Source organism: Aspergillus flavus, chromosome 1 (assembly GCF_009017415.1).
Source record: "Aspergillus flavus chromosome 1, complete sequence".
NCBI classification, from domain to species: Eukaryota; Fungi; Ascomycota; class Eurotiomycetes; order Eurotiales; family Aspergillaceae; genus Aspergillus; species Aspergillus flavus.
In genome coordinates, this window is record NC_092406.1 from 5,992,539 (window position 1) to 6,006,185 (window position 13,647).

Below are 13,647 nucleotides of genomic sequence, written 5' to 3' on the forward strand. Positions count from 1 at the left end.
TTAAATTCTCATCTATTTCCTAATCCCACTGGGATCAAAGCTCTGCATAGCCATGGGCTGGCAGTAATTTCTACTAGAGATTCAAAATGCAAGTCAAACCTTTAACAACCCTTCTCAGACTCGAAGCTCTTATTTTTCTTCTTCTTTTTTATCTCGTTACGCTAATCCCCACACATTGTGATATAGATTGAGTCCTCATATCAGATGTCACGATAGGAAGATGTTCCCAAATAGGAAATCAGCTAGATAACCGTTGACCTTGGCTTCTACATTTTAGATAATTGTACATACTATATACCATATATTAATCCAGCACCATACTAACCAGGAATAACCCCATGGAGATCGATGTGCATCCGAGAGATTCTAGTACTCAACGACAGTCAATCGCACATGCATACAGACATACAATTGGCCATGCTCATTCCTCCAATACACAAGAAGTAAAAGTAATCACCCTCACCCTAAACCCGGTAAGAACATGAGCATCCTATCAATCCAATAGCCCTCACCCTAGAAAACCAAATCACAATGACCTAAAAGAAAGAATTAAACATTCCAAAACCCCCGGTACCTCAGAAAGCAACCCACAATCGGACATCATCTGACAAGAAGAGGTCCAATCTTGGCTCCGCTCAGGCCACCGCTTAAGCCCACCCGAGAAAATCCAACAAAATAAGTTCCGACAACACCTGAACCCTCTATCGCAACGACCAAACATCAAAACACGAACACCCAATAACCATGGCACAACCGCACCATCTAACCCGCTGCCACGCAGCCATCCTATCAACCTCCAAGCGCCAACTAACCACTCTTCGCACCACCACCCGCTCCATAATTCCACAATGCACTCGCCAACTCCATCATCAAACCCGACCAGCCCGCCGTCAACCTACTCCAGCACACCTCACATCCTCTCCCATTTCACAACCAACCAGACGATCCTATCACTCTGAACACCACCCTGACCCGCCACCTCACGAATACACCAACTCCCAAACTACCATCCTCTCCGCTGCGCTCCGCCATGTCCCGACCCACGGCTTCACCCGCGACGCCCTCACCCTCGGCGCCCGCGATAGCGGCTTCCTAGACGTCTCGGTGCAATTGCTCCCGCGCGGAGAGTTTGACCTGGTTTTATTCTGGCTAGCAAGCCGCCGAGGATTATTGCGCGCAAGCGTGGACAATGGACTCTTCGAAAAGGATGAGCGGGTGAAGGCCGGATTGAAATTGACCGTGGAGGAGAAGACGAAGCTCTTGATCATGGAGAGGTTGAGAATGAATACCGAGATAAGGCATCAATGGCAGGATGTATGTTGCTCCCGTGTCTATCGCATTTCTGCTATCTACCCCGGGTGATTGAGACGCAATGGTTCTGATTGCGGTTATGGATTGTGGCTGATATCTGATATTTTGATTTATTCTAGGCCCTGGCGCTTATGTCGCTGGCGGGTAATATTCCTCTGTCATTGTCGGAGTTGCATGCGCTTTCGTCGGAGATCTTGACGCTCGCTGGCGATGCTTCGGTTGATGCGTCGTGGTATACGAAGCGGTTGTCTGTTGCGGCGATTTATGCTTCGTCGGAGGTGGTTATGACCCGGGATCAGAGTCCTGGTCTTTCTGAGACGGAGGCGTTCGTTGAGCGGCGTGTTGAGGATAGCTCTGCTATCGGGGAGAAGTTGACCGGATTTAAGCAGTGTTTAGGGTTTGTGGGGTCGACAGCTATAGGGCTGGGGAGGAGCTGGGGATTGAAGATTTAATGGGTGGCAGCCCTGTATGATTTGTACTATTACTATGTCCGGTCTTGGTGGGTGTTTATATGTTTCTATTATGTGATTGTCTTAATATACAGTATGTTCATGTTTTCGGGACATGTGCGACAAGCAACTACCGTGAAGGTCTTTTCTCCTGTACTCGTCGCTCAATCCGGTGCATCCACCCCTCTGGTCCGAGTAACTCGCAGACGGCCTTCCGGTTCGGCGCCAGATCCCACCACGGCTCACGGCGCGGGCCACGCTTCTCATTACGCATCCGTTTCCAATGCTGCTTCAAGTCCCGGTCACGCTGGTTGACGATTCCAGTTAACAGTCCGCACGTGCGATCGTTGGGCTCTACGCCGATCACCTCCATCTCCCGCAGGAGAGAAACCACCCCGGGGATATCATGGCAGCCGCGCCAGTAGAAGTAGATCAGCTCATTGTAGAGTCCTGTCGAGCTACCCAGAACGGCAGAGGCACGGCCATGCGACTTGATCGTGGCTCGGAATTGACTGATAAGCGGGGAATTGGGGAAGTGCAGGTTGAGAAGACGGAAAGCCACGAGGAGCATCTTGGGATATAGAGCCGTGACGACGGGTTCCACCGCGACCGACTCGGGAACCTCCAGATGAGAGGTATCCGTAGTAGCAGTAGGGATATCGGCCGCTTGGTTCTTATCTTGGACCATACCAAGACCCTGGGCTAGACGGACATCTCCGAGGTGCTGCAGCATGGAGAATATTCTTTCTCTGCAGATGTCCCACACTCCCGTATCTTCTTTGCCCTCGTCAATGGCTGCCCGGAGAGCGTTCTCAATCTTTCCCGCCTCTTTCTTCACAACCAACTCAATCGCCTCCTCCATGGATATCTGATTGCTCTCCAACAGCTCCGTGATATCCTCACTACTGTACTCAGACTTCCGGAGCCTCTCCTGCAACTCCAGATTCCGAAGTGTAACCGGGGTATCTGTGTCTGCGGATTGCCCATCCGCGGAACCCGTCGTCGCGGTTTTCCGTTTTTTCTTCTGCTTTATGTCCTTAAGCACCTCCTCGAAAATCTCCGAGATCTGCGCCATTTCGTTCTTGTCCTCCTCACTCAGCTCCGGCTTCTGCGTTTCGGCTGTCGTTGTATCTTTCTGAACAGCCCCCAGCTGTTCCAGCAGATCGCTGAACACTTGCTTCTCGCCGCGGGTCATGGTAAGAGGATTCGGTTTTAAACGGGGAGCATTCCTCGAGGCCGTGGCAGCTCGTTTGTGCAAGTAACTGCGTCGTTCTGTTGGTTCATTGCTGTGCTCGGCCTGGGGCTGTGAGTCTGCTGGCGTATTTGCGCTGCTGTCATTTTGGGAAGATTCTGTCCGGGACTGGTCTTCGGGGGTATTGGAGCTCGAAGTAGAGTATGCCTGTGTATGGCATTGTAGCGGATGAGGGAAAGAGCCAGAGAGCGTGCGAGTCTGATAAAGGAACGGAGCGAGTGAATTGCGTGTTGTCACTGCTAGCAACGAACGATGAATATGCCCACTCATAGCGAACGTATAGACAAAAACACTGGAAAGTTCTATTGCAGAAATGAAAAAGCTTTCAGCATGCTTTGCAAATAACCTATTAAAATGGCTGTAGAAAAAATAAACAAGCGTCTATTAGTCGAGAAATCCAGCGATGATGAAACCTATGTCCCAACTTTTTGCCTTAGCTTCGACGGAGATTAACGCAGACAAAAGCCAATTACCGCTCTGAACACTCACGTGATAGCGCGATGCCTGCGCGCGTTTCTGAACTTTATTCGCGCCGGCGCAAGGTGCGCAAAAACCAATTGCTATACCGGACGAATTCAGAGCAGCGCAAACACTCGCAACATATATATATCCAGCATCTCAACATGGGTAACGAAGAGATATCCGATTTCGAAAAGCAACGGCTTGCGAATATCGCGGAGCGCGATGCGCTTCTCAAGCAGTTATCGCTAAATGCGCAATCCGTCTTCACGCCGACTTTGCCAAATCGCGCGACGGGGAGCCAGGCAAAGACGAAGAAAAAACCGGCCCCGAAGAAGGTCAAGAAGGAAGAGGAGTCACCTGCGCCGCGGCGCATGTCCTCACGTCTGAGGGGTATTGCGGCGGATAGTGAGGTGGCGAAACGGAAAGCTGAGGAGCAGCACCAGGCTTATCAGGAGGCGGAGAGGGCCAAGAGGGTGAGAAAGTCGGATTCATTCTCACTGAATGACATATTTGTTTCGGGCCAAAAGCTTAGTGGGGATGGTTTGCTTGGTGTGGATGTTGTTACGAAGGGCGTCGCGGTGCCTTACCAGCGGACGTTTGGCGATGATGATATCAAGAAGACAACGGATAAGGAATTGAAAGCTTTGAGAAAGGAAATGAGTGAATTGCAGCTGTGGGAGGCTTGGGAGCCTAACCGTATGATTTACACTTGCTGCGCAAGCGTGTGCTTTCGTATGCTAATTGTGGTATAGGAATCAAGCTCACCCCCGAGAGAGTGTATACCATGACATTCCACCCTTCGGAGACCAAGCCATTAATCTTTGCTGGAGACAAGATGGGTCATCTCGGCATCCTGGACGCATCACAGGAAAAGCCGACCTCGGTGAAGCAGGAAGACGAAGATGAAGAGGACGATGACCCTGACCCAGTCCTAACGACCCTCAAGCCACATACCCGGACAATAAGTTCCATGGTGATCCACCCATCCAAGCCGACGCATCTATATACCGCCAGCTACGACAGTTCTATCCGAGAAATGGACCTGGAAAAGACAACATCGGTGGAACGGTACGCCCCAGATTCAACGTCAGACGATGTTCCATTGTCTGGTCTGGACATGGCTGCCGATGATCCCAACACTCTCTACTGGACTACCTTGGAGGGTGAGTTTGGCCGATACGATATGCGTACACCCAAGCAAGGCTCGGTAGCCGTCTGGAGTCTGTCCGAGAAAAAGATAGGTGGCTTTTCACTACTCCCGACTCACTCGCACTATTTTGCGACGGCCAGTTTAGACCGGACCATGCGACTTTGGGATATTCGGAAGCTATCACGTCGCGAACCTGTTCCTGTGGGAGAGCACCAGAGTCGATTGTCAGTTTCGCATGCGGCATTCAATAGTGCCGGACAGGTTGCGACATCTTCTTACGATGACAGCCTAAAACTGTATGACTTTGGTGCCAAAGGAATTGCCTCCTGGAAGCCAGGACATACCCTTTCGGATGCAGAAATGAAACCCGACACGGTGGTACGGCACAACTGTCAAACTGGACGATGGGTTACCATGTATGACCCCTATCCAAAAGTAACGATTATCAGGTGAAAGCGAGGACTGACCTAACATCTTATAGTCTCCGTCCTCAATGGCAAATAAATCCTCAATCGCATATCCAGCGATTCTGCATCGGAAATATGAATCGTTTTGTCGACGTCTACAGTAGTTCGGGTGACCAGCTCGCGCAACTTGGAGGCGACGGCATCACTGCCGTACCCGCCGTTGCAGTTTTCCATCGTAGTAAGAATTGGATAGCCGGTGGTACAGCGAGCGGGAAAATCTGTTTGTGGATGTGATATGGCTATCATGTATTTGTAGATCTTTGTTAGCTGCTCTGAATAATCTAGACATACCTGTATCCTGGCATGTTTTGCTTGGTTGTTCCTTCGTTCTTCGTTGCTTGGTTCTATGTCATACCCTGTGGGTTAACGATTGTACAGAACTCGGTTGAGAACGAATAAACCATTCATGAGGAAATAAGGACTTTAACCAGCAGGAATACTAGTGGTCTATCCGCGTCAATTGGATACTCATTTCGTCTATGCCAAAAAAAAAATAGAAAGTGAAGGGAAAGACACTATTTACACAAATCGAGACACTGTCTTTTGCAACAGTTTGGTTCAATAAGACCCTTGCCGTTCACAGCAACCCAGGACAATGACATTTTCACATCCAACGTTGCTCGCAGGATCTCTCGCTTCCCACGTCAAAAACAGCAATCAGAGCAGGGTATCAACACCATGACAAATGCTTTCCAAAAATCGGGAGAAGTAGAAGGGAAACGCGTCAAGTCATGAGCACATGTGTAGGGGAAAAGGAAGAATGTACACCGTAAGATGCAGGGATTTGTTTGCACAGATCCGCCGTGTTATACAAAACCGTTGCCGCCTGCTAAAAATTTTAAGGACGATCAGTTCAGCCTCCACGGTCGCCTAAGCTAAAGTCAAAACGCATTCCAAGATGAAGAGGAAGTCCTAGGAGGGAAAGCTAGAGATCAAAAGGATGAAAAGGTAATAACATGCAACAGCCATGTCACCTTGTATCGGCACCGTGAGGTGTAATTTTCGAAAGGGCTATATAGATGGGTAGGCCGGTCAAGGTAGCCCGTTAAAATTCATTTCGGAGTTCTTCCCGGGATTGCTGCTGAGCATGCTCTCGGTCTCTCGCCCGACGTCTGGATGTAGTCGGAACAAGGTCAAAGAATCGGTACTTGCTCGCCGTCTCCCTGGTTATACTAGACCTGCGAGGCTTAGAGTCTGGGTATTCAAGAGAATAAGTCGAAGAATTCTTGGAACTACCAGTGCTATCACGCGTGTCCGACCACCGTGGTATCGAGAAAGGCACACGACTCTGGTCCCATGTTGCTGAGGAAGAGCTTGGAGGGGTATCATCATCACCGTCAGCGGCATAGTCGGTCGACCGGCGAGGGAGCGAAGGCCGCGTAGCAAAGTAGCCGATTGAATTTCGGTGACTTCCAGCGATAGACGCGGATCCCGCAATTGCCGTCTCCGTGGCCGGCGTAGTGGGTTTGGAGCTCTCCTCGTAGAAAGTGGCCGACCGTTCCATGGAGTCAACTAGTTCTTCCCACTTAACCTCGAGATCTCCACTTGGGCGCTCTGCCTGCTCGGCTTTACTCAAACATTCCTTGGTACGCCGGTCGAGATGAAGCGCCATGTCATGGAATTTCTTAAGTGCCGGGTCGAGATCCTCTATCTCATTAAGTCTCGCAGGTGCCCCTTCAAGCCATATCCGAATCAGAATCGCAAAGCTGCGAGGGTGATCTATCAAGAAAGGAAGACTGGGAAACCCTTCCCGTGACGTGGGAGGTAAGCGACCAAGGATTTGAATCGGGGTGGCATAGGAGGGTGTGACGATTGGAGTTGGTCGGTCGGCGGGTATTGCACAAATTGAATCCACGAACTGTTTAAATTCGATACGATTGCCTACCAAGAACTTGTTCATAGGCTCCATCCAAGGTTCTTTGCTCCCAAAGGTAGTCATGTTAGCCAATCCTTGCAAAGCTTTGGCAATCAGAGTCAAAGTACGTTGGGCTCGAGGGCGAGGGTGATCTGTACTGCATTAGTCGATGAAACTGAACGGTTAGAGGCCAGAAAATGCATACCTTTCAGCAATCCAAACAGCTTTGGGTTCAGGATTGCTGGACAGAAGAATCGCAGAAACAAAAAGCCCGAGACGCTACTATAGGTGACAGTGCGAAGAAAATCGCCGTAACGATCTTCTGCGCATGCCCTGACATGCCGAAATATGAGTCGCAGCTCGGCAGGGCATCGAGACGCGGAGCCCGCAATCGTTTTCCAAACACTGGTAGTGAGGGAGATGAGATTTCTCCAGTTGCGTTCCAGATCATCCGAACGATGCACGCGAGAAGGGTCTACTTCACATTCCGGATCGCTCTCGTCTATATCACGTAGACGCTCACCTATGGTTTCTTCGAGATATTCCTTTCCTAGCCTACGCATATGGTAGTCCAGCGCCTTCGTAAGAAGAGAATTCCCTCGGAAAAGGAGGTTAGCCTCCACGGTTGCGGTACGCCCCAAATCCCTTACAAGGACTTCCCGATCCTGACCAGACTCTCTTGTGTCGTTGGAATGGATCCTGGTAGTATATCTAAGTCTGTTCGCATTTGAGTCCTTGTGAAGTCCATCAATTTCATCTTCGACCAAGGCTTGAATCCACTCCACGGTTGTCCCTGACACTTGAAAGATGTTTAAGAGCGCCTCCGATAGTAATGTAAGTTCAGAAGATAGAATCTGGGCCATGTTGACGGAAAGTCCATTGGTGAAAGAATGGAGAAGCTCCGACATTGGAGTGTATTCATGGGACATAAGAACAACAGTTTCTTCCATCCGAGCTCTCATCAGCATCTCTCCTACGGGTTGGTCTCGGTCATCAAGGATCGGCCACCACTTCTCGACTTCCACACCCGGCTCCAAGTCATCCAGTCGCAGTTCTACTCTTCCGAATGTTGCGTCATGAGAGGACAGCTCAACGTCATCCAACACGCGCATAGGGTAGCTATCCTGATTCAAGGCATACGACCCGTGCGCGATAAGCGACCAGTCTTTTTGGGTCGGATTGGGGTTCTTTACAAGTATCGAAACTTGGGACAAGACAGGTGGGAGGTCGTTGAAAGTAAAATCTTCCCGCCAGAAAGGATTTGCGGTGCGGTACTTGACGGCGGTTTTGGCGCGGATCTCTCCGTCTAGTAGAACTTCAGTATAATAATCGTTCACGGCGCCCGTTGGCGTCGAGTTGCTATGAGATCGGGACTGCTTGCGACTTCGAGGGGCCTCCTCCGACCTGCTACGGAATAATTTGGCCTCGGTCACTCTCACGGTGAGCATTCTCTCAATCCGAAACATGTCCGCTATAGAGGTAGAGGTAGCATCGGGCGCTGGAGCCTTCGCCGGATTGTCTTCGATTGACGTTTCAGGGCCGTATAGTTCTGGGATTGTGAAGGCACGCAAAAGAACAAACCACACCTCAAATAGCACCCGGCTTTCGAGGGCCAGATACACTGGACGCGTCAGCCCCGATACTGAGTGCGCTGCATACTGTGGGTATATGGCAATGCAGAATTCGTCTTCCAAAACCGACGAGTTCAACCGTTGGACGGCGCACCGGGAGAGCTGAGATAATTGAATGCAGTGCACAAAGGTGATGTCAGATTCGGTGAAGAGTTTGAAAACGCCGTTCTCCTGCAGTGTGCAGCTGACCCTTTGCCAGGACGACGAGAGCGCACGTTGCTGGCGGTATGTTGAGACCCGGCGACCAGACGAAGGTCGAGCGCCTGAGGCATTTGGTCTATCCCATAGGAGCATCTTACCCACTTTGATTATGGCTGCTTCTTTTTGAACAGTGCTTTCGGAGTTTCTTCGACGGTCGGCAAGACGACGATCACCTATCGCAACCGACTGAGGTTTGGTCATCTTATTCTGAACACCTTTTGGCCTGATTGGCTGCCAGCACAACAACGCAGCGAGCCACGAATCGAATGTTTCGCTCACATGAGGCCTCAACTCTACCCCAAGGCCAGAGGTAAATGTAGATACGCTGAGATAGTTCGTCCGAAGCTCGGGGTCGACAAGGGAGCGAACCTGGCAGCCGCGAAGGTCCGGGATCAAGGTCTTAGCTAATGCGGGCTCCCCTTTGGCCTGGTAGATCAAACTTCCCGTAGCAACGTTGATAGCGCAGTAGCCGGACGTCCAAGCGGTGGTGTTGGCGGTCCGGAAGGAAAGAATACCATGCATCCTTCCGCATGTGGTCTTCATCAGCTGTAGGATCTTCGCAGAATCGGTACTCGACAAAGGCGACGGCGGCGGATTGCTAGCGACACTGGCCAGAAAGTTTGAGCCCCCGGAGGCTCGGCTGACCCGGTGACGTCCGAGGGTTTGGCTCAGATAGGTGGGCGATTGTATTGATGGATAGCCGATTGATCCAGTTGGTTCATCTGAGTGTCTTGACTGGGGCGTTACGGCATTGACGGAGCCTAAGCGGCTCCGGGATTTGAGATAGAAGGAGTTTGGGGAGAGCTCACTGCGCTGATCCTCCAAGGTGGTGGTCCGAGATCGCGCCCGTTGGCTCTTCGATTCCACTTGGAACTCTTCCTCATCGCCCGCGGGATGATAAGATTGGAAGTCGCGACGAGTATCTAGATTGGCAGGCCTTGTTCTGGCGGTCACACGGGGCGAAGGGGCTGCGCCTGAAGAAAGATGCTCCGCGTCCGACAGAGGGGAATGGTTCGCGGTCTCCGCGGCGGAGTCTGGCGTGACTGTGCGGATGCCTGTATCCCTGAAGCTTTCGGGGTAGACCATGCCGTGACGGTCCCTGGATGATGATTTTTTGCTTGAACGCCGTTCGACTGGGCGACTGTATAAACCCTGGTGTATGGAATTCCGTTTGGGCCCATTTGAACCTTCGGGCTCCATCTTGTTCCGTCACGCACGATGAAAATCGGACAGCAGCGGCACTCTCGAGAGCGGTCGCTACCAAACACGCAGGACGCAGACGGACACACGTACACACATGTACTCATGTAAAATGTTACCTTGCAGATGTTGGCACCCAACGTACGCTGCGCAACCGTCCTCGAACAATGGAGGGTCTGTGTCGTCCAATGGGTCACGGGCTGAACGCATGGAGTCCGGGGAGAGGTCGACAAGTCGAGTCGCACATTCGGTCAAGGCCGGCGCGTTTGAAAATCCAGGCGATGGACGAGAGCTGAGGAAGACCAAGAACTGACACGACCCCCGAACGGCCGGTTAAGTTCAGGGGCGGCGGGAGAGAGGGAGGGAGGGAGGGAGTGAGTGAGGGGAGTGTAATATTTAAGAATGGGAAAAAAAAAGTAGGCGATAGGTAGGGAAGTGTGGTGTGGAGTATAGTTGGAAAGGACAAAAGGAAAAAAGGAAATATAAAAAAAAAGAGGGAAAAAAAATTATACGTAAGAAAAAGAAGGTTAACAATAGCAGTGAATAACCAGGCCTCCGAGTGTCAATGTACCGGGACGAAGTCGCTGTTGGTGGGAAGCATGATCGGTTACGTTAGCCCGGAGAGAGGGAAACTCTGGAGAAAGTGGTGGTAGTTGGTGGTAGTGGCAGTGAGTAGGAGGAATTAAGGTCACCGTCGGTTGGCGGCAAAGATTGGTTCAACCAAACCAACCAGTACGTAGCGTGATATCATGGGGGAAAGGAAAAGCTTATGAGAGGCACGTCCATGAGGGCAAGGAGAAGAGGTTTAAAGAAAAAAAAATTGAATTAAAAAAAAAGGAACACACCTTCATCAGTAGTAAGAAAATTTTAAATTCCTATCAGTAGTATTTGAGATTTATTTTTGGTATTCGATCTTGTTGTCAAAGTTCCCTGTGGCAATCCAATTTTTGATTGATTGGATTTGTTGTTTGTTTTACCCTAACAGCGTGTATAGTCAAGTACTGAAAGCTGCAGATCACTCTCACGCTCTCTTTCCCGTACTATCTGAAACCTCCAATTCGAACAAGTAACCAGTGCTGGACTAGACCCTTGACGGTTAGCTTTCTCAAGGAGAAAATTTGGAAGTAACGAGAAGAGAGAGAGAAAAGGAAAAAAAGAAAAAGTTTCCAAAGCCAGAGAGTGTATGAGAAAGAGGCAAAGTATGAGAAGGGCAAGAGGCGGTGTTGAACTTCCCAAGGTCTGAGCAGGTGAAGTCAAGAAATCCCAAGAAGTATAAGAGGCCGTCTTAAGTCCATGTCATGGTTCTATGGGGTTCAAGAACGAGGGCCAGACGGCAGAGGAAGAAAGAGAAAGAGGGGAAACCGCTCACACACGCACATACACAATGAAATACAGTCCTTACAGATACTCCTGTTAGACGACGAAAAAGGGACTAGAAACTCAAACCCGCTAAATAATAATGAACAACTTTATCTTCATAATTATGAATAAATGTAGGTATATCCAATGGTACTATTAATTCGACTTAATATCAAGCCTCGACGATATACAGTATACAGTATACAGACTTGAGATCACTATGTAGTAAGGAGGATGGGAATCGCTTCCTGGGTAATAATAATAGTCAGCCATTATTATTTACTTTGGTATGGGTAAGGGTCAAGTAATATGATGAAGATATTAGGAAATAGTGAAGGAAAGACCCATCATTCGACAGAAACTCATACCACCAACCCACCAACCTGAAGTCCCCCCCTAACAAAGTAATCATCGTGTAATCTATGAACCTGAAGAATCTGTCCCGGAAATTTTTTTTCCATTTCCCCTGATAAAGAGTCCCACCATGTCGTCCGCCATGTCCTTTTCTTTCCAAGGAGATCAATCTTCAGGAGATATCTTCATGAGAACGAAGCATCGAAAGAAAGAAGAAGGGAAACAAAAGGAAAAAAAAAGTAGGTGAAAAAGAAAGAAAGAAATTCAAAGTTACTGTTTGTCTTTACCTTTTGCCAATGATAAGGCGAGCAGAAGTAGAATACACTATTGATTTGGGCTTACTCCCTCCTCCGTCTTCATCTTCTCGTGATGGCCACTAGAACTATGATTCGACCGCCTCGCAGGACGGAGAACTCCGCAACTATGCCACTTTGAAGTGGATCCCAGGAATGGCAACTCATCGGTATCGAATCACCACCAAATGCGGCGAAAATGACAACCCAATTGCCGGTGGCCCTCAACTCTTATTGGTCTAAAGGAAGTGATATGGTTTCCTATCTGACAAGAGGCACAATGCTGGACCGTGATTAAGGATGTCTTGTATGGTCGCCTATGGAATCAATACGAACCTCCAAATGGATATCCACCTGTCGAGTGGACCTGGGCAGGGCGGACAGCCCGTGCCCGCTGGCTGCGTTACGGTTAGACTCCCTATCTCCGAAAGTATGCCGACCTAGGTGGATTGACTTCCCTCAGGGACAGGTAAGCTAGCCAGCAAACTAATGGTAATCATCGCAGGGGTCTGTTTCACTAGCATTCCTGACAGGCTCGTCCTGGTTATTTATGTTGAAGCAGTCAGAGTAGAGGAGGGTCGGTCTGATAGAGAACCATTGCCTCCTATCATCATTATGGTCATGTCAGCATGAGTTACAACTTACGTGACACTAGATGATAGTCTGACAGGCTGGCTAGGAAGCATTGTACGTGGTACTCCGTAATAGTCAGGTGGTGCCCGGTCTGCAGGCCATTGCGCTATGGATTTGGGGCTCAACATCCATTAGCTTGTAGGCGCTAGACTCACTTACTGGTCCGTGTGGGTTTCCTATCCACTTTCTTCTGGGTTTCTGTGATTGCTAGTTCTCTCTTGGGTGGACACAGAAGTGAATAGCAGATACCATCTGAAGGTGAGACCTGAATATCCAAAGAAACCTAATTATATTTCAAAGCTATTTCCAGAAAAGAATGGTGTTGATTCGGAATTGCATTTAAGGATTTAAGCGGGGGAATAAAATAAATTATCTATGGAGTACTTATCGGATGAAGGCTAAAGTAGGTACAATACACAAACCGGAAGGTGGATCTTAGGATTAAACTAAAGGAACCATGATAGGAAGGCCACATTGTACAGAGCAATAATTTTTCTTTTTTCTTTTCGTTTTCCTGTTTTGTTTCCTTTTACTTTTTAAGGCAGGGGAAAAAGAAAAAATGTACGATGAATTTACATAGGGTGATTGATATTTCGATAGATGCAGGAACAAACGGCGACAAGACCTGTTCCATTATCACATCATTGCATGATAGCTGGGTAAGGGCTATCTGACCCCCCTGCAGTGGGACATGTTTCGGTAATTCTAGAAAGGTACTCTGTATTCTGGACGCACTCTCGAGCCCACTGAGACTCACCGACAACCGAAGTCGCCTTGCCAGGAGTAGAGCAAAACCAATCCATCCCCCCGCATGAACGCAAGGGAGGCTGAGGATTTTGGATCATTGAACCAATGAGCGGTGTTTGGCGGCTCATCCCGAGAAAGCAACTGACTCGTGTCGTCAGCGAACTCCTGACTCGATTACCGATCACGTTGGTGCTGTACGTAATCGTCAGTTCATGGTGCCATTCCCATCTTTGGGGGCCACCCGCCGGATCAACCGTTGATCCCTATCCGGGTCACATGATCA

General features: G+C 49.5%; 4 protein-coding genes across 4 annotated transcripts; 2 read left to right on the forward strand and 2 right to left on the reverse strand.

Moving 5' to 3' along the window:
• Positions 1-636: 636 nt before the first annotated feature.
• F9C07_2280260 (COQ9-domain-containing protein) lies at positions 637-1,894 on the forward strand. The gene is made up of 2 exons (XM_041288788.2): positions 637-1,314; positions 1,431-1,894. The coding sequence occupies exons 1-2, from the start codon at positions 745-747 to the stop codon at positions 1,761-1,763; spliced, it is 903 nt and encodes a 300-aa protein (XP_041139926.1). The 5' UTR covers positions 637-744; the 3' UTR covers positions 1,764-1,894.
• Positions 1,627-3,863, reverse strand: F9C07_1166284 (uncharacterized protein). Its single transcript, XM_041284299.2, has 2 exons — positions 3,502-3,863; positions 1,627-3,314 (listed from the first exon to the last, which is right to left on the reverse strand). The coding sequence occupies exon 2, from the start codon at positions 3,280-3,282 to the stop codon at positions 1,891-1,893; it is 1,392 nt and encodes a 463-aa protein (XP_041139925.1). The 5' UTR covers positions 3,283-3,314; positions 3,502-3,863; the 3' UTR covers positions 1,627-1,890.
• Positions 3,636-5,490, forward strand: F9C07_2200347 (WD repeat-containing protein; the record flags this gene model as incomplete). The annotated part of the gene is made up of 4 exons (XM_041288787.2): positions 3,636-4,170; positions 4,227-5,040; positions 5,106-5,241; positions 5,377-5,490. The coding sequence occupies 4 exons, from the start codon at positions 3,636-3,638 to the stop codon at positions 5,488-5,490; spliced, it is 1,599 nt and encodes a 532-aa protein (XP_041139924.2).
• Positions 5,491-6,136: 646 nt separating this feature from the next.
• On the reverse strand, positions 6,137-9,978 carry F9C07_11262 (putative GTPase activating protein; the record flags this gene model as incomplete). Its single annotated transcript, XM_041288775.2, has 2 exons — positions 6,137-7,098; positions 7,152-9,978. The coding sequence occupies 2 exons, from the start codon at positions 9,976-9,978 to the stop codon at positions 6,137-6,139; spliced, it is 3,789 nt and encodes a 1,262-aa protein (XP_041139923.2).
• Between the last annotated feature and the right edge of the window lie 3,669 nt (positions 9,979-13,647).